We start from the raw sequence: 25,685 nt of genomic DNA, 5'->3' as shown, positions 1-25,685 counted from the left end.
ACATGCACTATGAGTCATTCCAGATGTGGATAAAAACAAAGTCTGTCTGTGAAAGTAAGTTTCCTGATCCCGAGGAGACTTGGTTTGGGAGAGGAGCTGCTCGCTGACTTCAGCTCTACTCAGAAGAACAGACAGGTTCTTCTGCAAAGGGGGAGGGGGAGAGGAAAAGCCATTATTTATTCCTGAAAAGAAAGGAGCTTGGAAAATAAAAAAAAGCTACTGTACAGCTAGACATAAGTATTTTAGAGAGAAGGATGCTTTGGAAGACTTTGGTGCTGCTGCTGTTCTATTACAGTGCTCATGCCACTCTAACCCACAGATGGAGCAGAGGTAAGATTTCAACCTGAAAAACTATTTAAGGAAAAAATTTGAGTTGTAGATTTGTTATGAAATTATGTTGCATTAAACATGTGTCTGTGTATATATAGATGTATACACACATATATATATATATGTGTATATATATATATACTATGATAATTTTATTCCCTCCCAACTCTAGAATTTTTTTTCTGCGTTAAACCGGTCAGGTAAAAAATACATAGATAAATAAAAAATACACATGAATAAGTGCAAAAAGGTAAAATGGTATATGTATTCTATTATAATAAAAATATATAAAATAGCCCGAGAACCAGAATTACATTATTGCACTTTTCCCCCTCTTAAATCTAATTTTTCACCTGCATTAACAAAAAAATATAGCTTATGAAACCTTAAAGTGAAAGCCTGTGCAGTCACAGAAGGCATAATCTACTCTAGCAGGAAGGTACCTGGCAAGAGTAAAGCAAAGAATGTCTAGATTGTTCGAGGTGCCTGGGAACGCTGCTGTCCTACCCTGGCAGAGGAGCACAGAGCACAGAAAGCACAGAGAAAGTGGCCTGGTGTGTTACCAGGCTTCAGCTGCCAATGTGACAATACATGGTTGTGAATCAATTGTAATTTTTTTAAGTGTGACAGCAGCATATGGAATGTTTGGGGATATTGGATTGCATAGGAGATGCTTGCTTCAAAGCTAGTGATGATGTCCTTTCCCTTTTTTGGTTTTATTCTCTCCTCTGGTATTTGGCACTGGTTCAGTAGCTGCTGGAAGTGGAGAAAGGAAACACCTCCCAAAAGATTTCTTTGGTTCTGATATTGAGATTCAGAGGCATTTAAAAGAACCAGAGTCTGCTAAAAAAAATAGAGCATTCAAATGCCTCCCTCCCTACTCCACTCTTCTGTGTCTTTCTCATCTCATAGCTGGTACCATTCCAGTCTGTCATTTGGGTTTGCTTTTGATTTTGTAGGAGAGGGAATGGTTGAGGGAATTGAAGAGGGGCTACACCATCTGTCTCAGGCTATATGAATGCTTAATTTTTCCTTACAATGCTTAATTATTCCTTTCAAAATCCCCTGTTAGTGGGAGCTCACTGGCAGGGCATTGACCTGGGACTCACCATAGCAGGTTCTTTCCACAACTTCTTCATCAGACTCTTGGCTGATATTGCATGGGTCATTGTACCTGCATGTACCTTACTTTTCTCTTCTGGTGTAAGACTGGAAATAGCACCAATATTTGTCATAAGATCCTGTAATTCTGTAGGTAAGAATTTGTTGTTCCAGTGGTGGCACAAAAATGTGAGAAGATCAGAACTAGATCTCTATATATTAATAAAAAAACCACAGCCCCACCCTTTGGAAGAACGATGTCACCTTGCCTAAGAAATAAAAACAAAAAATTTAAAAAAAAGGGAATTCAATTTCATGTAATAATCACTATGCAATTTAAGGATGTCCTTCACTTTTGCTAACACACTAATTTTAATTAAACAACATCAACAGCCCTAAAAGGAATTCATGCAACTATTAAAGTTCAGTTTTAATCACCATGAATATTTAAAGAAAATCATCAGAACTCTATTGTGCCTTTTGGGAAAGTAGATTTATTGTGTTTTTTTTTTCAAGCTGGAAGCTCTAGCACTTATTTTTGGAGACTTCAGAGGGAAGAGAATATTCATTCCCTGTCATAATAAGGAGTTCAGTTGTCACAAATTGTGTGTACAGATATTTTTTGAGGAGGAGACCAGATTTCTTTTCCACATCTACTGGGATTGTTCTGCTCTAAAGATGTTTTAGAGGCACGACTCCTTCAGCAATAATTACTTCAGTGGACCTCCACTCCCTTGAATTGTGTGTCAACCCAACCAAATCTGCAATATTTTGAAAGGATCCAAGCACTGTCTTAATTTTTGAATTGCTTAGAAACTAAGATAAAATTTGAGTACTGAGAAATGACACATTCTTCTGCATACTCAGAGCTCTTCCCTCCCTCCACAAATGACAACTGAGTCTTGTTTAGGTTAAACTTCAGTCATTTAAGTCTTATCCAAGTCCTGATTTGAGTTTTGCAATGACAAGGCAAAGACAGATCAGCATCTGGTCTGACGGAAATGAAAGTCAGATCTGTGTGTCAGCTCTATGTTGTCTTGTCATCCAGATTGTTTACAAAACAGTAGGGCAAAGGTCTTGCTTTAATTGCCAGCAGTTGTTGTTTGCAGTAGAAATGAGCAGTCAATATTGTATACAACAATGCCTGGCTTTGACCATTTTTCCTCTGGGAAGCACTGGGGCAGCCTGGGATCCCCAACCCTTGTAACCAATTGTCCAAGCTTTGGCTCAAGGAAAATTCAGACATGAGAAAAAGATGAACACACTCATACTGACTGGTGGCTGGAAACTCCTGACTGCTCCCTCCCTTTTCCCTTTGCTTGGAAGCACTAATGAGTGGGGAGAAAAGAAAATAATAAGCAATTCTGGCAGGAAAACAGAGGGCTTTATTAATTCTTTTTTTCTTTTTAAAGTGCCCCAGTCCTTTGCATTAAAAATCTCACACTCCTCAACCTGCCTTGACTGAGCTGTGGACACGAGTCTAGAAGTCACAGGCAAAACTTAGTCCCTAGGATGGGTGTGTTTAAAATAACAAAGACAAGATCCTGAGTGATGATTAAACGATTTTCTTGTCATCACCTCAAGTTTCCTCGAGCCTTTTCTAGCTGCATGGAAGTATTCTCTCAGATTTTGTGAAGCCCCCATCTAGGGGAAAAAAAAGGTAACAAAAAAAAGGCAATTAGAAGTCTCTACTGACTAAGTATTATTCCCTGTGCAGTGACAGAGGTGAGGTCATATAAATCCTTCAAGTTCCAAATAAGAATTTCAGATCTTAAGAGATGTTACTTCTGAAGAAACCAAGGAACAAACCCTGGGTTTTAACAACACAAATAAGCAAAAAACCCCTTCCATACAGCTATGGCAACCAGTGTCCCCGCTTGCCATCAAACTTTGAGAAGTACCAATCCACTGGAGAGCAGAAGCCAGCCTTGTGAGCATTACTAGAGCTGTCTGTTCCTGGAGGAGAAACCCTAAGGCAATCCTTATTAGCACATCTCAGGGAGGGAAGATGCAGATTCTTATGGTTGTGGCTTTTGGGCAGTGCAGAAGCAGCTGCAAGGGTGAGTTCACCCCTCAGTGGAGACTGGAGAAGGAGATGTTAAAAAACACAAAATAAGAAGGTAGAATGTTTTTCATTCGTCAGTGTCAAATGGATATATTAGCACCACAGAGGTTTCATGCTTTTGGGGAGTTTTTGTGCTCTTCCTTCTGGACCTCAAAAGCAGCATTACCATTCCATCCAGATCTGTCTGGTCCATGTGCATTGTTTTCTACCCAATCTATAGTGGCTGGTGAAAGTCAAATGGCTGTGTGAGAACACCAGGGGAACAGTCTGCTCTCCTCAAAGGTTTTCTGCAGAAGGGATTGCTTGGAAGAAAAGAAGGTCCATTCTCCTTGATTTCCCCACAACTTTGCAAACTCTTAGTATCTGATCTAGTGTGGTGAGAGTTCACTGTGGGTTTGATGGAGCAGCTGCTGCCTGAGCAACTTTTGCCTGCTACTTCTGCTTGTGGACTTAACTGGAGAAGGCTGGCAGCTCTCCAGTGCCAGGAGAGGGAAGACTGTAAAAGAGGAAGAGAGATTGGCTGTTGCTAGAAAGCCAGCCAGCACCTTTGTAAGGAAGCACTGTGAATATTCAAAATATTCTAATCTCTGCGGTCATTTGTCTGCTGGCGATCTCTGCTGTGTGCGCAAAGATTGAGTGCCTCAGAAATTGGAGCACGCCCTTTATCCCTACTCCTGTTCATCTTATTTCCCTCTCTTCCCTGCTACATCTCATGCTGCATCCCTACAGCCAGGCACTCCCTGCTTGAGCAGCTTTGGGATTCCACCACCAAGAGTAACTCTTGTGGGACATCTTTGACTTGGAGAGCGAGAGCAAAGGGGATGTGGCCTGAACACAGCCTGTAAGTGCAACACAAATGGTCAAACACATTTATGTACCCAGTGGTCCTTCAGTAAAACAGGTCATGGTCTGCGTTTTTTGATATGTGACAAGGTTTCCAGAGGTCTGGTCCAAGAGTAAAAAGAAGTTACATCAGCTGGACCAGCTATACCAGAAATGTTCAAATTGTAACATCTATCTAGCTTCCTTTAATTTCTATAAAGTTCTTGTTATCCAATCTTAAAATGTGCAGTGCAAATGAAAGATATGAAATGCTGTGGAATAGTGCAAACTCCAAGCCTGGCTGTGTAAAGAATGCTACTTCTTATGAGGAAAAGGCAATATTTCCCTTTTCTCTGGCTCTCATGTGATCACCTGGAAAATGCCTCAACTTCCCTGCTTGTTGGGCCCATCCCAACCTCACTGGAGCTGCAGAAGGCGTGATTGATCTGCTGCAGGGGTTTGTCCCACCTACCCAGAGTCTGTTCCATGACCCTGCCCAGTTCCTGGCAATGTGTGTTTGTGGGCTGGAGCCCCCTGATGCAAATTATTTCTGCACCAAATATTGCAACTCTGTCTGTAAGGAGATGAAGGCATCTCCTAAAGAGGGTCTGGAAAGGGATTAGTTGTAAGTAATGACCAAGCTGCTGGTGTTGCAAAGGTAGCTGGAATATCACAGTCTCTGAATGGATTTTAACCATGGCAGGATAAATATCCAGTAAGGTAGGGCTGTGACTGCAATCAAAATCCATTCTATCATGTCCTGATTCCCAAAATGCTCTTTTAAGGGCCAGTCTTAATTAATTTAACCTGCATGGAGGATGATCCCTGAATCAGAATTCAAAGTGGATACTTGAATCTGAAAGACATGCAAAGGATGATTAAAAAAAAAAATAAATCAAAGTTTCTAATCTCTTCTAGGGCAAAGATGCTAAACTCTGATGAGATCAGAGGAAAGATAGATTATAGAAGTTTTCACATTTTAGTTTAGATCACAAATGGATTTTATACTCTTTAACAGCAGTCATGCTGTTAGGAAGGAAGGATCTAAGTGATCCTGAGACTTTATTCACCACAGGAAGCAGCCAAAAAATGGCCAAAGCTTACTGCTCACACAATAAAAATAAAAAAGAGATTGGAACTAGACAATGTTGAGGAAACCTGAGTAAACAAGAGGAAGATACATGAAGTAAAGCTGTTTTCTCTTTGATATGTCCTATTGAGATCTATTTGCTGAAAGTGGCACCTGTAGAATCTTCCAGGTGATCCCAGTTCCATTCCAGTACTGAGGACTGGCAAGTCAGTTAGACAATTGCTGCCATTTTGGTCATCTTTTTGAGAATTCCTGCATGCTGTAGTGGCACATCTATTTGCCAGTTCCAGGAATAGAGCTGTCCTGGGATCTGGAAGAGTTTGCACAAAGGTCCTCCTGCCCCAGCCAAAGCTCCTCTGGGAAGCACCTCCTGCCCTTGAAGCCCCTCTTTCCACTTTCAGCTGGAAACAGCTCCCTTCACCTCAACTCCAACAACCATCTCACTGCTCTTAGTGCCTGTTGATCAGTCAGTGTTTTCCATAGGTGAGGCAGCTCTGGGATGAATGAAATAACTCATGCAAAGACTGTAAAACACTGAGAGTCATGGTTTCCTTATACTCAACTGCTGGGCCCAGACACCTCAATGAAACCTGGCATCGTGCAAACACACAGAATAAAAAATAAACTGTCCTCCTCTAGAGAACTTTCAGTGTAATTAAGGAAGTAAATATTAGCATCCATTTTTATTGTGAGGCACAGTCATTAAATCCCTTGCCCAAGATCTCTTCAGGATGGCCGTGTGTGTGTTTAGTCCTGTGTATCGTTAATAGCTGTTATTATCATTTTTTATTTTTTTTTAATTCTGTTTCTGAAGCACAAAGTGCTTTTCTTGTTCTCCTGGGGTAGATCATGCCAGATTCAGCAGGAGTGTAATGACTTCTCACGCAGAAAGGAATCCTGTCAGAAGCCCTGAATAGCGCAATCTAATTGAAAGGGAAGTCAGCAGACCTTAATGAACATCATCAGGCTGCAGAGGCTCTGATTATTCGGATGTTGAGAGGCAAGATGTAAATTGCTGAGGTGAAGAACTGAGTGGGGCAGGAATTAACTTTGCATGCAGTGCCTGTGCTCGGGTCCAAGGCAGGGCAGGACCCACAGGGCACGTCCAGGGTGCTGGAGGAGAAACTGGTGATTGTTCACAGGCACAGCCAGGGCTCTGTGAATCTCCCTGCACCCCAGCTGAGGGGAGCTGAGTCCATCCAAGATGCAGGGAAGCCAGCTGGGTACACGGACCTGGCTGCAGCAAAACTGGGAGCTGTGTGTCTTGGTTTGAAGGGGACAAACCTGGCCCTTGATTTGACTTTAAAAGCACTTCAGTGTGCAAACCAGCATGACAAAAGTCAACAGCAGCTTTTCTGCTCTCAGGAGTGAGGCCACAATTCATTATAAGGAATTCTGTTTCCTTGACTCTCCAGCCCAAATCAGTTATTTATTATTTAAAGGAGGTTTCAGCAAAAGGGCACTGGCATGGGTGGAGGTAATGCAGGTACAGAGAGCTGATAGTGGGAAGCAAAGGGGGAAATGTATCAAAGCATCATTAAAAGGGAAAAAAAAAACAAACCAGCAACTTGTAAATAAGCTGCAAACTACACTTGTTATTTAACACTAACAAAAAACCCCAAGGGGACTGTCATCTATGGGGTTTTCTCTCTAACTACAGAGAAGGAAAGAAAGTCAAGGCAGGGATCCTGTATCTCTCTATTGTTCCCGTCTCTCATTGCACCCAAACCCTGTTTAATTTGGGAGCTGCTATGGCAGCGTTATGGTATATCCCCATATATATCTATGGTATATCCCCTTTATGGTATATATATAGTATATGTATGGTATATACTTGCTCATTCAGAGCCATTAAAGCAGTCCAAATCTGCACCAGGAGCTGGGGTGTTCCCATGCCTGCTCAGTGACTCCCTTTACCCTCCCTGAGATGCTCCAGGTGCAGCAATGACCCGTCTCCGCTTCTTCACTATCACAGCGCTTGTTACAGCACAGGAACAGCTCAGTGCCAGGCTGCAGGCTGAGAATGTGAGCAAAGCAAAGTTAAATAAGCTCTACTACTCCCAGTTTCCACAAACATTCCTTTCCTCTGGTGAAAGCACATGTGAGGCCTTTCCTGGCCCGGTTTGCTGGTTAGGTTTGGCAGCCCCCTGGTTCCCCTGAGAGCAGCCTGCATACCACTCGTCCTCTGGAAATTCCTCCCTAGCCACAGGGAAACAGGTCACCAGCCAGAAACCAGGCTCCAAACCACTGAGCCTCCCTCTCCTCAGGAGGAGCCAGGTGGGTAGCTGAAAAAAAGATGCTGAGAAAGGGAAAAAGAAGTTGTTCAGTGCTCAGAAGCTATTTGTGAGGCAATGGGATGGTGGGAGGACAATGCTGTGCTTCAATCTCACAATTGAAGTTGTGAGTTGTGAGTTGGCAACCCGAACTCACAAGGTCTTCTGCCTGGTCCTCTCACACCCTGGCAGGGCACAGGGGAAGCAGGACACTTCAGATAGGTTCTACCTAATTGTAAAGAGAGTAAACTGCACTGGACTGGATGTGGATATCTGCTGCAAGCCAGAACATCAGGATGTGATTGTCTCCACCACCTTTATGGCAGGGGTGGTGTGCCATAAAAGGACTTGATGCTTTTGATCTCTGTCTTGGGCAGAGTAGAGACTTTATGACCTGGCAGTGATGATTTGAGCCCCAAAGAGGGAGACAGAGGCAAAGGATAGATATGCTGAGAAAGAACAGGGAAAAAGCTGGAGGTAAAAATGAAAATGGTGTGAAGGAGAAGAAAAATGAAGATAAAAGAAAGATGTAGGGAGAGAAAATGGATAAATATGGATGGGAAATATTAAACTGCACCACATCAGTATTGGAGTAGCATTGTCTCCCTTGTCAGCACAGTATGCATCCCCATTTGAACCCACACTTCAGCAGATGCCCATCTGTCACAGCTGGTCTTCATCTTACCCATCTGCCTCTCAGGCTCTTGGAAGGGTTGCTTGTCTTTGGAGCTGGCTCTGCCTTTCTCTCGTGTAAGCAGGACTCAAGTTTATTTCCAGACCCCAACAGCCTCTCATCCTACCAAGATATTGAGAGCTTCTAGTCTGGGCAATTGACCCCTAGTCACAGTATAAAAATTAAAGTCACTGCTACTGAATCATCACTGTGTCAGGATTTCTTCACTTTTTTAAACCCCTCCCTTTGATTTTTTACACTATGTAGTTATGCAAAAAGATTCTTGCCACTGCCCAAGAAACAGCCTGTTTTATTCCACAGAGGCAGCAGGAATCTTGCAGTTTTACAGGACTATGGAGCTACAGCATTTCCCGTTAACATCAGTCATAAGAAACAGCACCACAACTGCACAAGTCCCTGTATCTCCCTACTAGCCCCTGGAGGAATGGATCAAGTTTTGAAAGCCCTAATTTTCCTCCCTGGTTTGCATAATGCTCACAGCCATGACATTACTTTTTTGTTTATGCTTGGCTCTGAAGAAACACAAAGTGTTTATTGAATTTATTTATTAAGCACAGATTTTATATCTCAGGGAACTGTTCTTAAGCCCCCTTTTAAAATAAAAAACATTTAAAACATGTTTCATTTTTTATTTACTGTAATTATTCATGGCTTGGCACTGAATTAACTCCATTTCCAGTTAAACACTACTTGTGGACCTCCTAATATAGTACAGCATGTGTTGAGTGAAACCATCCACTTCTCATAGTTGCAGCAACTTCTGTTTTCCTGGATTACCATGCCAATTTGGCAGAAAGTTTTGGAATAGTCTAATTATAAAAATGTATACACTACTTGTTCTGTTGCTTTCTACTGCCAGTTTTTGTAATAAACAGAACTCAAAAGGGGCTGTCCTACCTTGACTTGTACTTAGCAAACATAAAGCTTGGTTGGGTCCTCACAAAGAAATGAGGATAGAAAAAGATTTGTCCACACTGGGCTTCCCATAGCAGGAATCAGAAGTAATCAGCAAAAATCAGATCTGCCAGCCCCAGTTAGGCCCAAGTGGCAGGAGACACTGTGTGTCTGCCCTGTTGGGCTCTCCAGCAGGAGGAGGATGATGATGTGGCCCTGGTGACACACAGGACATCTGGGAAAAACCAGGGTGAAATGAATGGGCAGCACTGCATCCGATCTCTCCCTAAAACCATCCTCCTGCTCTGAGGGAAGACAGCAGCCACTTGGCTGAGGCCTGGGCACTGCTGCATATCAGGGCTGGAGGGAATCCTGCAGGAAGGCCGAGAGCAGGATGGAGATGTTTAGCAGAGGGACTGAGAGGGATGGGGCAGTCACACAGACTGGGGAGCAATGTTGCCATGGTGCTGCATTTTCCATGTTCACAGCAGGGAAGTGCTGTGGGCTTCAGCTCATCAAGTCTGGTTTTGAAGAATCTGCCTGGTAAATACCTAAGTGTTAGAGATACTGTAACAAATTGTATTTCCCTAGAAAGATGCTCCTTTTCAAGCCAGAAGCTGTATTTTTGGGAGCAGGCTGCCGGACACTTGCTGGAAATTTCTGGATACCCTTCAAACCCTGAATGACTAACTGCATGTGCCATAGCCCAGCAATCCATCATGCACCCAGCTCTGTCAGCCCCACTCCCTGTGTGTGCTGCTCACAGCCAGTGTGAGTGAGTGCTCATAGCCAAAGTGAATGCTAGAGCTGAAAAACATGTGCACTTAGATCCTCCAGAGGAGCATAGAGGGACTCTGGACTGAAATACCACCATCAAGGCAGAGAGCTCAGTTTCTACTTGCACAAGTTTGGCAGTGTAACTAAATCATCACGTCTTAAAGACTCCCTTTCTATTTTCATGATCAAAGATGGAAATGTGTGTCATGCCCAGCTGGCTTTTTACACCCATCTGTGATGCTCCCCCAGGAGCTTTTCCCTCCTGGTTGAATTCATGCTACCCACCACGATGTGAGCTGTCAGAGAAGCAGATACATCATCCCTGATTCCTCTGCACGTGAATGCTGCTAAACCTGAGGCTGGAGCTCATCTCCCCCTGGATGTCTGCCCGCTGAGGTGGAAAAGAGTGCCAGTCCTTCTCATTGCAATTCCAGCTGGGAGCAACTGCTGGAGCACACTGTGGTTCACTGAGCTGTTTTCAAAGCCCAGTGCATTTCCCTATGGGTGCTTTTGCTGACAAATTAACACATGTATCATTTAGACAAAGTTAATAAATCACCTTCTGAGTGCTCCTTTCACAACAAACCAGCGTGCTCGTGGCAGCCTGTCTCTGTAACCCAACACGATGGGTAACAGCTACTAATCCAAGGAGCTCAGCCATGACAAGCTAGCTCTCAGTCTCCCTCACCCATCCTTAATCCTTGGCACTCAGAGGTCAAAGCAGAACTTAAAGATTACTGGGGCTAGCATTTGGAATTATAAATAAGGAGACAAGTAGCCCCTGCCTTATTTTGTGGCCACACTAAATGTCAATCTACCCCTACAAATGACTACTGTGTTCCAGTATCTCAGACAATGATAAAAAACAACCTGACAAAAGGAAATCATACGAAGATGATGGGTATCAATCACATATTCATAACCAGGTGGTGTCTATAAGCTTACCTGGGAGATCATCATCCCTAGCAAGCTGAGGAAGATCTCTCATGCAAATATATCACATGCTGAAGTCCAGCTTTGGCAAGGAGTGATTCTCTAGGCCAAAGCAACAGACAGCAGACTGACCAGAAGATTTTTCTCTAGCAGGATGTAACCCACATGCCAGCAAAAGCTTTTCTAAATAAGCTCATTTCATTATGCAAGGTTCAGAGTCTCTGAACTAGTAAGTGGGAAAGCCCAAATGTAGGAAACAACAGGATGAGATTTACAATGAGTATCACAGCTTCTTAAAGTGCTTCTCCACAGTAATAATGCCTTCACACACGGAGGAGTTAAACCAAAGAACTGACTCACAGCTGGTTTCAGTCAGCAGCATGCTAGAGGGTTTCATTGGAAATCAGGCCTTCCTCCCTTTCTCTAAATTTATTCATCCTAAATTTAGAAGATGAGGTCATTTTTTCCTTAAACATCTATTTACAGTATTGTCCCATGAGCCAAAATCTATTTTACAAGCTAAGCTGAAATGGCCCCTAGAAGAGGGTGTACATTAAGGAAGAAAGCACTGAGTTCAAAGGGATAAATTGGCAGGGTCCTCTTGGGCTGGAAGTTCACTGGGAGATGACACCTGTAGGGGTGCAGCAGTGAAAGAGCTTGAGAAAGGTTTTGAATTTCCATCAACTTCAGGCACAGCTGTCAGAATTCTGTGCCTTTCAGGTCTCTCTTCTCAGGAAACAGGGTTTTTGTGTTGTTCTGTTGGTTGTAAGATTTCTGTAACCCTGACTCTACCTTTCCTGTCTCCTTTGTGATCTCAAGCATGTGTTTCACAGCACAGGACTCTCTGTGACCTGGCTGCCAGCAGAGCAGCATCACAGGGCTGGTGGTGCCAGCTCAGGTCATCTGAGGATCTCACCCACAGTGTTCAGCAGCCTTTAACAATTTGCAACATTCCAAGTTTTGGCAAGTCTTTCTGTATTTAGCAGTGAATCCAGCTGAACGTCAGTCTCAGCTTTATTTCAGCAGATCTTGAAACCTGAAAGATCTAGAAATAGACAGGTTTTTAGGAGAGTTTGGAATAACAATGAAGACTGGAAAAATGTCGGTTTTGTAAAATGGAAATTCCATTTGTGTGTTTGTGAAATGGGGGATGCAGCTATAAACCCAACCCATTTTACATTCATCCTCTATATTTCTGTGCTATGTTTATGGCAGTATCACAAAGAGTGTCGTGGCCCAACATCGCATCTGCACACACTGAAATCCACTGATCAGATTTAGTGGAGGATTATATTTGAGTTTCACTAGTATTTTAATATTGTTTCTACAGAGATGCAGACATTAATGCACCAGGACATGCACACAGGCGTGTACTTGACAGAATGGATGTCTTCCCGTGCTGATCCTCACTCACCCCTCCAGGAGAAACATGCTTGCCCTGACTCTCACCCAGGGGTACAGCCCAGCTTTCCATCCTTCATGGGCTGCTCATGTAGCAAAGCAGCTGTACCAGTCCAGTTCAGAGACAAACCCAAATCCATCTTCACATTTTGAGTCTCTTTCTCAGACTTATCTTTATTGACACTACAAGAAATCGTACAATGATTTAAAAAGTCAGTGCCTCCAAAAATAACACATTTCTTTACGAAAAGGACCCAGTATCCCCATTCTTTTTGTTTACTGGGCAAGGCTGATTTATGCTCCTTCTCATCCAGCACATATTCATGTCATTAAGAAAACCCCAGCAGGTGCACTGACATTTGGAGCTCAATGAACAGCTGGAAAAGCAGCTGGGGTTTCCTTGCTTTTGAAGAGCAAGTGAAATCCCAGAGCAGAGGAAGCAGAAAACTGGTATTTATGTATTCACTTCCTAACAATTTATTTCAATTTGGATGGGGATCTGAAAGAAAAAGGGAGACATTTTGGGTTGTTTCTAATTGGAGTGAGAAGAAATGGTCAATCTAATGTTTATTCCTCCTCAGTTCTGAGCTGTGATATTCATATTTAGTGAGGATGAGAAGTACCTTGTTGCTTCATGTGTGTGAGCAGTTCATACACGAATAAAATAATAAGAGTTGGCAATCAGATCAGAGACTGCTCCTAGACCCACTGTCAGACACTTGAATTTATTTGCTAGTTGAAAGCATTCACAGATGGCTTAAGTGAATAATTTCAGGGTCCCTGGCATTTCTGAGCTGCCATGTGATCATGAAATAAAATTTCATATTACTCCCTGCTAGGTCTATGGTTCAAACTGGACCTTTGACCCTTTTCTCTTCATCCAGCCTGGGAAAAAATTTTAATATTTTTTCTTCCAGTTGAATTTCCTCTGTTAAAATCTCAGTGAGGTGTAAGTATAGAAGGGGAAGAAATGTTTGGCAGCTAATGGTCCTGCAGCCAACCCTCACCTCTAGCAGGAGCAATGACTACCCTTGTTGAGGTGGCCATCAACAAAAAAAAAAAAAAAAAAAAAAAAAAAAAAGAGGATCTTGTCCATCTGGTGGTTAGATCAAGGGTGTGAAGGTATGAGGAAGGGCTTCTGCTTTTCCTCCCAGGGCTGATTTCCATCCTTGGGTCATCTGAGGACTCGAATCGTCACCAGACGCACTAAGAGCAGTTAGAGCACAACTGCACTGGGAGTTTCTCACACGTAGAAATGCTGCTGGTGTAGCAAATGCGTTGTGAAGTGAGACAGCTAAAAACTACCAGGGTTTTTTTTTTGTTGTTTGCTTTTCCCCATCATTCACGACCAGGCAGATTCCTGGCTGAGCTGCGTGCGTGGCAAAGCGGTGTCGGTGTGTGCACAGAGGGAAGGATGGAGTGCGGGGCAGGAGCTGCCCTTTGCAGCCACAGCTTGGTCAGGTCAGGTCAGACTCAGCAAAACCCTGGCCAGGGGCAGTCACCTCTGCCTGCCAAGGCACAGAGGAAACCCAGCCATTCTCAGCTACCGAGTGAATGCCTTTTCTCAGTGCCCAGGGACTCAGCTCGGAGGAAATACATACCTGGCTCGAGCCTGCCCCTTTGGGCTCTGCCATATTGATACAAAAAGGGCAGAGAGCTGGTGAGAGTGATTTGGTGTTGAAGGGCTTTCCTTCCAGAGCATCAATAGCACCGTGTAGGAAGCTCTTGGAGTAGTTCTGTCCTTTCCTGTGAAGCAGAGCTGTGATTTCCTTTCCTCTCCCTCCACTGCTCAACAGCAGAGGCAGCTGCTTCGTTCTGCTCCTCCCTGTTGCCGGAGATTTCGGCTGAGCCCCTTGGGATGCTCCCTCATGGAGAGTTTCCCTTATCTCAGTTCTGTTTCAGGAATGATGCTCCAAAGGCTCGTTAGCTTCTTGTTTCTTGTATTTATTAATATATAATCAAAAGGCTTGGCAGGTCTTCCCCAGACTTCCTGCTCAAGTTCAGCCCACCATCGCCTGGCTCAGGTTGGCTGGAAAAGCACAAAATGGCCTCAGACTACGCAGCTTTTTTATCTTTATAAAAAATACTTTTTAATTTTTATATTTTTTCATCATTTCATTTTTGAAATGAAATTTCATTTCATGAAATGACAATTCATTTCATCATTTCATTTTATATATAAATAAATTTAATTATTTATATTCTCACCCAATTAACTAGACACATAAATTATTTTTCTTAATGACTCAGTGACCCAACACCTGTGTGCTGTACTGCAGCATTCTCTATCCAATCACTTACTACTACCCAAAAACCTCTAGAAGATGATGAAGAAGAAAGAAGGAAAAGAGACAGCACCCTAAACCCTCCATCTTGTGTTCTGTTCTCTAAACTAGCTTAAACTCTAACTTTTTCACCCAGTGACTTAAGTAAACTCTCTAATCTACACACTTACACTTTTAGTTTTTCTACTTAACAGTCGTTTTCATGATGTTATATGAAATTCAGTGTTCTCTTGGGTGTCAGAGCTAGGCATCAGAGACAAGGGCACACTCTGTGCCTCAGATTCCAACACTTCCCCACAGCTCAGCACCAAAACACAAATTTTTTGCTCTATTTCTTCCTTCCTTCCCTCTCCTGGGAGAAGTGGAAGCAGGCTGGATCATCATTGTACCCCTTCACTTGTTCATTTGTAAGAAATTATTTCAAATGTGTTTAATTAAGACTGCTTGGTGCCTTTCCCTTGGATCAGGACCATTGTGAGCAGCACAGACAAGGAAGGAGAGGTGGCCCTGCAATGAAGACAGGAGTATAAAGTACTGATCTGTTTCCTGACTCTGCCTGACATTAACTGTGTTACCACAATCATTTATGGCCTGTGCATTAAACCTGTGGGGCAGGGTTGATATTTCTTTCCTTTATTTCTGCCCTTCACTTACACAGTTTTTGCCATAGTTTATCCCCAGTTTGTTGTAATATAGCAGCAAACTGAAGGATAAGAATTCAATATATTTCACTTCTTTCCTTCAGTTTGTCTGGGTGCATTTTTTCTCCTCACACCTTTACTCCAGCATATTAAAGGCTGACTGGAATGTTTTTTTATGAGCATAAATAATTCTAGGTGGGGACCCCTCCTTATCACACCAAGGGAAAAATAAATAACACAGTATACATTGTTTCAGGCTGGGAAGAGGTGAAAATGCTGCATAATGGAAATTCCATATGAGGGAATAAATTCTCAGACCATTTTAGTCGGTGCTAGTGATATCTTTGAAACCATTTCACTTAAGTCATAAATGTAAATATCCTCCACCTCTCACAAACACAGGCTCAGCTGAGCCATTTTCTTCTCTACCAATATCAATTTCTGCAAGCATAATGTTTTTTTGGTCTTTCTAACACACCTTTACATTTTTTACTTGTGCCAAGTAGCTAGATAGGCAATTACTGCTCTAGATTTTGTATGGGAACTCCATTGTACATTAATCTAATCTCACACATCTCAGGCCATTTATGAAGCTCAGAAATTTATGTAGGAATGGGTTCTGGTTTATGCAACTGAGGCACCCTTTCAGAACTTGTTTGTTTCTTAAAAAGGAGATAAATTAGTAAAAGCTAACTTACTTTGAAAAAAACAGATTATGTTTCATAGTTTCACTATGGAATTGAATAAAACCTGCTATTAATTTAAAGTGTTTTAAACTGCTTTTTTTCCTAGTTGCCTGTTGACAGCTTTTGTAGGGAGATCTACTCCCTACATCCTTATTGACAAAACTTTTCAAGACAAAGCTTTTCTTTTCCTTTAACCATTTTTTAGTAATTAAAGATGATGCTAATGTCCATTCTCACTTTTAGTCAACAGTCAGGAATTACATTTAGCCTTAAGAGCTACCATAGCAAGGATATAAACTGAGGGCAAAAAGAAGCACATTCTCTTGGTAGATGCTTTTAAACATGTGCTAATTCAAGTTGTTTAGTAATTAAAATGTTTTCTCCATTTGACTGTTGTGTTCTCCTAAAGGGCATCGGGATTTAATCCCCCAATGATGGAGATTTAAATGTATCAAAATTGGAATGTAAAAGTATTTGCACTGCACTTGTTGTCATTGAAGCTACTTATGTGAATGACTGCAAACAAATCCAGAACAAGTTTCAGATGCTAAACTGTAGCAATGCAGCATTTTTTCCTTGTCTTTCTAGGATTTTGTGTGTGTTTCCCATATTTTATAGCCCTTAGTCTTCCTTCCAAATCCCCAGGCTGTCAGTTTCTCCTGCACTGGGACAAAGTGTTCAATGATTTCTAATATGAAATTTTGCAGTTTTGATACAAAAAAGCAAAAAAATCAGGGAGTGTAGCCAAAACTCTGCCCTGGTAACAGCTGCAGGCCCAGGTCAGTACAAGCACCTTGCAGATGGTGAAGATGCCTCCTTCTGGGGATGAGCCAAGCACAGGACAAGGAGTAAAATGCATAAAACACATTAATCCTTTAATCATCCTGCCCTTTTTGTGATTTACATTACCACTTTCACTGCCCAACACACCTGTCACAGGTCAATACACACATCAAATCCTTCTTGTTACTCTTCTCCTCCCGTCCTTCACGAAAGGGATATTACAGATGCAGTGAGATAACTTTTTTCCATGCCTCTGATGACAATCAAAATAATTCCTTCTGAGTTACAACCCAAATTGAACTGTTCATGTCCTAGAGTGCAGGGGAGCTGTACTTGCTTTGGAAAAATGGTCTGCACAGGTCCCAAATCGTGCTTCATACCTTTTCACAGGGGAAGAAAAGGGCATTGGTGATGCAGAAATAACTGAGAACTCCTGCAGCTGTGCTCTGTGCTTATTGAGCAAACACATCACAGGAAGCAACTGGGAAATAATGAGCAGATGCATGAACTGGAAAGCAAAACTAAACATCTGTACCCTCACCAATCAAACTGCAGGGAAAACCTGGGAGGGGATCACAAATATTTACCCCACGGCTAATGAAGTGCAGAAATTTCTGGCAGAATCTCTTAAGAGGGATGAAAACATCTTTAAAATGAGGCTACTGTCAGCCTCAAATGTGATGTTATGTTTAAACCATAAAGATGCATCAGCTAAGTAGATAGAAGTAGGTCAATGAGTTGGCAAGCACGGCTTTCTTTCTGTTTAAGAGCCTGGGCAGTCTTGAAGGAGGATGGAATTGAGTCAACAGAGCTGTAGGAAACTGGATGGGCTCCTGCAGCAAGCAGAAAATAGAGTTTTCTGAGCCAGTTTTGATGGGCTCTTTTAACCAGCCTTAGCAGGAGATGTGTGGGCTGCCTGCAGTCCTCAGGCAGAGGCAGTGGTGCACTCCAGGGCACAGGATGAGGCTGTGCAGGGTCAGGCAGGGAGGCTTGCAGGGGTGCAGCTATGCTGCTCTCTCTGATCCACCTCCAGCCCTGAGTCCTGAGCAGGCAGTAAGGCAGAACTCCCAAGGCCCCTCTGGAGAAGGGATTTGGAAGAGGATGAGAGTACACAGATATATAATAGAAAATGTTTTCAGTAAGGATAATGAAAAGCTTGTTTTTCCTAACTCGTCTTCTCAGATCATAAGCTTTTTGTTACGTGACTGACCAGCCCTTAGGACAGAAGCAGCCACACTTACATGGGAGATGTCTTAACACATTTGTAAGAGAAATAAAAACAATAAATCAACAGGAGACTCTCCACTGACTTCAGAGATCACTGGGCTGGGCTTTCTCTGTCAATAGTAATTTGTGATCTCTGCTGCTTAGATATTCATGGCTACTGCCAATGAAATGAATTGGCTGCAATATCAACATAAAGGGATGCACATCACTCTGCATCTCCAATTGCTTGATAGCTTCGTAAAGAAGTCCCTTGAGAAAGAAATTGGTAAAGAGTTCTAAACTCTTCTACTGTTCTTTGATGTCCTCAGACAACTTGTGTCAGAGATGGAAGTAAATGCAGGAAGACGTAAGAGTCAGCAAAAAAGTTTCAAGTGGAATTCAAAATCATTAAATGCATAAACTGACTAAAAATCTTTCTATATCTCAGCTTTTGTGCTCAACTGACACGTGTGTTAAGTCAGTACAATGAAAATCAGAGTGCTTGTTCCAAATGTTCATACTGTCTTGGAGGAACTCGTGAATTCATGGAGAGGACCGTGGAGGGAGTGATGGGGGAAGGATTTGACTACTGAGCAGGAAGAAAGATAAAGAGAAGGACTGAATAAAATGCAAATCAGGAAAATCAGATAACTATGACAAATACAAATGAGCTCTGAAAGACTTTCTGAGTAGAGTCTCTAAGAACTGTAACAAACTTTAATATGTTTTGGGAACAAGATAATGAGACGAGGGAGTCAGTGCTACAGAGGCTGGCATGCTTCTGGTACACATAAATATCCCTTCTCACCACAAAGCAGCTCAAGCCCTTGTCCCTTTGAATCTCCTACCCTAAGGCATCGTGGGAAGAGCAGGGTGGGAAAACCCTGCTTCTTCTGAGGTGTTGCCTGTGTCTCAGCAAGTGGGCCAGTACTGAAGCGCTAGATGGAGGATGGCATTCATTTTTGTGTGAGTCCTTTGCTGAGGCTTTTCTGGGTGAGTGGTGATGGGCTGAAGCTGCTGGCTCCCAGCTCAGCTCCATGGTGGGAATCTCTGCTTGGGATGAAGCTTCAAAGCAATCAGTGTGACTACAAGAAGCATGACAGCACTGAAGCAAGATGCCACAGACACATTTTCCATGGCTCAGGGGATATTTAAGTTGTAAACCATCTGCATATGTGGAGGTACTCTGTGCTCTGAGGCTGTTTTCACCAAAAGGACATCTAAAAACTAAAAGAGATAAAAATGAATAGTCATCATTATGGACTGGATTTCTGCCAGCTGCTAAGTAATTAGAGTTTTAATTGCCCAGTAATAAAAGTTTTAATTACTCAGCAATTAGTGTTTGAAGTTTCAAGTGCTTCACATGCACTCAGTTGCATCCTTGAATTGTCAAGAGTAAAAAATGGAGTAGCTCCAGTGTGCCTCAGCAAAGCTCTGAGCAAGAGAGGGAAACATCAGGGATGGGGCAGCTATGCCTGAAACCCATCCTAACTGCTCTATCTACCTGCAATATATTTATTGCAATTCAACAAAATATTTTACCTATTCCCTAGCTAATTTAAGGCCAAAATACCCTTTGTTGTGTCAGGTATGTGTTGCTTCATACCTAGCATTATTGTGATTCATTTTTCATATGATTTATTATCCATAAAGGTCCCAAAGCTCTGGTTTCTCTCTTCTTGCTTTACTAGAACTTAAATATCATTAACAAGCCAAACTATAACAAAGTCAGCAGTTGCCAATGCTGCAGGAAGCAGCAGGGCTGCATTTAGGGTACAGAGACTAGAAGAAGCTGCATATTTATGATCTGCTTGGGTAACCCAAAAGAGGTAAATTGTCTGACAAACCATGTAGTCAGAGAGCTGGGACAGCTTTTCCATAACATAATTACAGTTGCTCCAGCTTTTTTTTTTTTTTTTTTTTTTTTTTTAATGTCCAGAGGGGAGAGCTTTAAATGATGTTCAGGTCATTTACAGGCAGCATGCAAAATCCATCAGAAGAACTTTGGCAAAACCAGACAAAATTGATTTAGTATAAATGTTTTATGGAAAAAAAAATCTGGTAGAGGAAGGGTGGGTTGAAACTTTCCAGAAATTCAGAGTAAGCTTCATGTTCTATTACATGTTACTCATAACTCTAAAGAATCTTACTTTTGACAGGGGAATCATAGTGACTTTCAAAATGTGGGGATTTGTTTCCTTTTTTCTTAGACTGGTTTCCAAATTTATCTATTGGTAAAGAGAGTTAAAGTAGAGAAGTGAAGTTTATGGGAAACATACCAACAGTCACATAAGCACTGATTTAAAAAAATACACCTTCCTATTCCTTACTGAATATTAGAAAAAACCCAACAAATTCAAATTATGAAACACCAAAATTAAATAATATGCAAATAATAATATATAAATTAAACACTAAACAAAGTCTTCCACTTCTGCTCCGAAAGTAATTTAGACCTTTTAACAGTACATGGATGGTTAGTAACCTAGTTAATAACTCAAAGCATTTAGTAATGCTTCTCTAAGGCAGCATCAGATGTTTTCTATACCCTGGACTGTCCAGGTCATTGATTCCACAAATACTCCACTTCACTGGGGTGCTGAGTTCAGGGACTGTACATATGTTCCCTGTCTCATTTCCTTGAGACAATGTCTGTAGTGCACTTCACAGTGGGCCACAGATACCTGATGGTAGCAGGCTCTGTTTTTTCCAGTTATTACACTGCAGAGTATTAAAGTCACACTAAGCTGGGATTCACCTCACTGGATGTGGCTGTCTTGTCTAAGCTGGTAACAGGCTCAGGGAAGGGACACAGACAGCTGGGTGAGTCACTCCTTCCAAGTGTAAATGCCCAGGACAGATGAGCTAATTACTCTCTGGTGGATCTGTCTCTAATAAATAAGGGGAGATCAACATTTAGATAATTGAAACCAGGAGAAATGTGGACTCTCAGAAGCATGACAGTAGAAGAATGGACCAGGAAAAGTAGGATTTTTTGAGTATCGGTGCTGGTTTCCCCTTTCAGATCCAGGAAAAGGGCCTGTATTTCAGACAAGGTTAATGTGCAATTATTATTCCTTTCACCTCTGAGGCTGAAACTCACAGTCCCAGGCTTGGATAACAAAGCACCCTATGTTAGGCACCCTGTGGACCCAGGACAAAGGGCTGACCTCCATCCTTGGTAGATCAGGGCTAAAGCAGTCCCTGCCACACATTTCATTTATAGTGAAAGGCCGTACTGTGCAGTAAGACCTTGCAAGGGGCAGTTCTTTACATGACTCTGCTATTGAAAAGTGCTGCTTCTTGTCAGTGTTTGGCACCTTATAGAACTTCTGTCTTCCCATTACTATTTTCCAGCTATGCTTTTCCCATCTGCTCAGCGATTCAAGAGGTCCTCAGCTGCCTTTCTCAACCCAGTGCTACAAAACTCTGTGGAAGATGTGGTCCTGCTTTATGAGGTTCAGTATACGGTGCCAAGATTGGGGGTACTGGCCATACTGGGGTTGCCCATTATCTGGCTTCATGTCACTTTTATTCACCCCATTATTCAGTAAACCTGTGGCTGTGTGATAGTTCACCAGAAGGGTGGGAACACATAGAAAAATTCCGGTCTTCCCCACCTCCAGACAGTGCAACTGTCTCCATTTGTAAATGTAAAAAGTAAAGACCCAAGGACATGTTGTTAATTCACATGTACTCTGTCTAGAGTCTCCTGGAGAGAATAAATAGCTTTCTGTGTTCTGATTTTGTACCAGTTTCTTTTAGCTGAGCTTGACATTGACAAAGGTCAGAGGATCTCCATCAAAGATGAGGAGCTGGCTTCCCTGAGGAAGGCTGCTGAGTTCAACACCATCTGCAACGAGATTATCCCCAAGAGCATCCCAGAGATCCGCAGGCTGAGCAGCAGGCTGTCTTCCTACCCGAGGGTCCTCAAGAAAGAGGACTTTGAAAGGACAGTGCTGACCATGGTCTACGCGGCCTACAGAGCTGCTCAGTCCCAGGGGCACCAGAGGGACACTTGGGCTGAATCCTTTGTCCACCTCTACAAAGCCCTGAAGAACGACTTGATGCTCTCCTACAGCAAGCAGCCCTCATAGTGGCAGAGGAGCAGCGCCTCAGCCACCTGCTCTGGTTGAGGAAGGACACAATGGAGAACACCCAACACTTTATTTTCTAAAGAGTTCAATAGCCTGCTTCGTGGACGATTGTTCGTTTTCTGGCTCCCTCTTGTGGAATCCGCTTTCTAGTGCCATGCTAAACGGTGAAAAACGTCTTCAGTCCTGAGAATTCGATTTTTGTGCTGGCTTGGAGGCACGTTCTGTGACAGGAAAATAAGGGAGTTACACCCAGGCAGACCCTTGTTTCAGGCCAACCCTTGATTTCATCCTTCGGGTTTCCTATAAGCAATACATAAATGTACTGTGCTTATGCTCACGTGCTGATGTGTAAGTGCTGGAGACTGCTGCTCTCCTAGCTGGGGAAACAAGGTCATGTTTTGGCTGGCCAGTAAGAGAATATTACCCAGAGGTGAAGGCCCGCTGGAAAAGGAAGATGTTTCATAACAGTCAGCCTTCAGAAATGATGCCACATTTTATTCATTCCAAATGTTCTCATAAATAAGCCCTCTCTGATTCGCTTAATTTGGCTGAGCCAGTGTTTAATTGCAATAACATTTGTAGAAGACAAAGGGCATTGTGAAGACCAGCAGCAAACAATGCCTGTGAACATATTCCCAGCTTCCTGGAGCTGTCCTCCCAAACAGTCTGCAACGATTCTTTCATTATTTGCACATGACTTTGCTTCTGCTGCTTGTTTTTTTGAAAGGAACATGTATTTGTCCTCAGTGGAATCCAAGGCAAGACAAAGGCCCGATTTAATTTAATAATGACACATTTTTTCCTGGTTCTATCACTTGAACGTAGATCATCAAAACCCATGTTTCAGAATCCCTCTGAGGCAAGGGAGGAAGGTGCATTAAAACATACCTGGTGCTCAATTTGGCACTGTGGCTCTTTTTTTAACAGTAAATTGTATATTCATTTGAGTATATGTGTGTATGTGTGTGTCTCTGTGTCTATGTTCACGCATGTGTGTGCACATAAGTGCTGAGTATGTAGAAGAATCCCAAATTTTTCAGTCAGTGAACAATTGCATCTGAGCACTTAGCAGAAGAGGCTATTTATCAATTCAGTGGTGCGAATTATGAATTTGGGCAGCAAAGGAAAAACTGTACAAATACTGCAACCAATTATAATAAACTCCCCAAAAAAATCATGAACAGAAAAAAGGCACAAAAAGGAGACATATTTTGTCAGACAGATGACTAGCTATCAAAAATCTAAATTCTTCTAAATCAAACCCCCCATTTTTTGTGCAGAAGTGATATAAACTCTGTTTTTCTATTGATATTGTTTTCCAGACCATGGGAAAATAGCTGCACCTTTATTCATCCTTTCCTACCATCATTCTCTATCTTTCTATTGCATAATATCTTAAGGGCTCAGGCCCAAATCACAAATCCCCAAGACTAAAGCAGACCTAAGAATTCCAGCCCAAGTTCTGAACCAGGTTTAACTATTTTTGCATCACTTGAACCAAAGGAATCAATTCCTCTGTATCCCTTGAAAGGGGTACCTCAAGGACTGGAGCTGAAAAAACCCACCCATAAGCGCAGCAAGGAGCAGAGTGCAAGCAGTCAGGGCGCGCTGGGTTTGGCAAACACCTGTGGGAACGTGGAAGCACAGCAGCCTTAGGGGCAGTCTGGCCATGGCATTAGCAGCTGGACAAAGGGCTTATAAAAGACAGAGTGAGTCTTGTTTCCCCCAGGAGTTTCTGGATTTGTGTGGGCGAGTGTGCGCTTTCCTTCAGACACACCCGTGTGCAGGAGCACTTTTACACCTGAGGAATTCTGCTGCCCATTTTCAGAGCCTGTCTGGCAGGTGGTGAAGGAAACTGCAAACCTCAGCCACAAAGCTGTGGGCCACGAATATCTCTGTCTCCTCTGCTTGCACACAAAGAGCTCAGCACCCCCAAAGCAGCCTTGTGCTCCTGCCCACATGCCCTTTGAGCCCTCAGCTTTAACTCCGATGATCTGCTTGTGATTTCTTCCCCCACCATGCTTTATAAACACATGAAGGAGAAATGCCACAGAATGCAACACTGCCTTTCCAGCTCTGCTTCCTGGCTCCCTGGAACACTACTTGCTGGAAGAGCTTGGAACCAGGGGAATTCATAAATGCCTCATAGCCAGCCACTCCAAGTCTGCAAAAATAGCTGGAGAGCAAAATAGAGCAAATATTAATTGCTAGCAGTCACCAATCAGAGAAATACCTCCCAGCCATGTTCCTCACCCCAAAACAGGACTGTCCAGCAGAGTTTACTAATCATAAAATGTTCCATAAAAAAGAATTACAATTTTTAATATCTTATAATTCCCGCTGGTATACGTACCTTACCCTACTTACAAATTGGCAACTGAAACATTTATCTCCTCAACAGAGAATAAAGGTTTTATGAGATTGTTTCGCTCATCCTTTTACTGTGTGTAATGTAAGAAAAAGATTTATTCCTTGGGAAAGTGCTTGGTCTACCCAGGTTAATTTAACAGAGACTCTCGATGTAATAATAAAAACATTCTACAAAAAAATCCTTGCCTTTGCATTGTATTGATTTCAGCAGCAGATTTACTATTTTGCAACTTCAGCTTGAGTAACTGCTTGTCTCAGACTGTGAAACTCTTTGTGGGAGCAATGGTACAAGAGAGAAGAGGGAGCAGCCCTTCCCTCTGAAGGAGATAATAAATAGAAATGAAGGTGCCTCCTTTTTCCAGAGTTCAGGTGGAAAGGAGCACTGCCTTCAAGGAAGTTCTTTGGGCTCAGGGCATTTCCCTCACTCAGTCTTGTTTAAGATGCAGGTGCAGATTGCCTTCTCCCTCTCTCAGTTTTTGTCTTATCATTTTGGACTGAATCTTCTTTAGGGGTAGTTCTTATCTCACAGGTTAGAAAACCATTACCCCTAAATGGTACATTTTATCTACCCTTTGACCTTATGGATCATAAAAATATGAAATAAGATTGTATTTTTCCATTTAAAAAAATATATTTTTTTTAATATTTAAGACCTTTTTTATTATTATTTACTTAGTTTCTCTGAAAAAATTGAGAAAAGAGATCCTGAGCTGTACAGGCCAACCCAAAATCTTCACATTAACTATAGCTTTTCTTCCAGAGCTAGTTGTTAAATTTACCTGAAAGGTCTCAAGGTTCTGTTGCTTGATGGAAGTTTTGAGATATAGAAGTCTGAGATACAATTATTAATTTCAGGAAGAATTCACCCTGCACATCAAACTCCTCTGCATTTTCCAGCTTTCCAGGGCCCAGAGTCACAGAGGCATGGCAGTCCAGTCTGGGGAGCCCAGTTTGTCACTGACTAGAAGAGGGTGGGCAGAGGACAGGCAAGCAAGTTTTGGGGTCATGGAAAATCCTAGATGTGTTCTTCCCATGAGATACAGGGCAAATGTACCTTTTCTTACGTGTACAGATCATGCATGTAACCAGCCAGTGGGTTCAGTCCTAAATCTCCAGTGCTTTCCACCCCACAAAAAGCATTAATAACAGAAAAGTTGGAGAAATGGTTTTTTCCCCTAGAAGACAAGAGTAGAAAGTCTAAAAATTCTCAATTTGATTTTGAACCCTATGGTTATTC

General features: G+C 42.4%; 1 protein-coding gene across 1 annotated transcript; it reads left to right on the top strand.

Moving 5' to 3' along the window:
* On the top strand, positions 1 to 23,023 carry FAM180A (family with sequence similarity 180 member A). Its single transcript, XM_023938867.2, has 3 exons — positions 1 to 330; positions 21,339 to 21,439; positions 21,737 to 23,023. Exons 1-3 carry the CDS (start codon positions 255 to 257, stop codon positions 22,076 to 22,078), a joined length of 519 nt encoding a protein of 172 aa, XP_023794635.1. The 5' UTR covers positions 1 to 254; the 3' UTR covers positions 22,079 to 23,023.
* Positions 23,024 to 25,685: the final 2,662 nt, after the last annotated feature.

Source organism: Cyanistes caeruleus, chromosome 4, assembly GCF_971803275.1.
Source record: "Cyanistes caeruleus chromosome 4, bCyaCae1.hap1.1, whole genome shotgun sequence".
NCBI lineage: Eukaryota > Metazoa > Chordata > Aves > Passeriformes > Paridae > Cyanistes > Cyanistes caeruleus.
The sequence above is the reverse complement of the archived record's forward strand: the minus strand, read 5'-3'. Positions and strand labels throughout refer to the sequence as shown.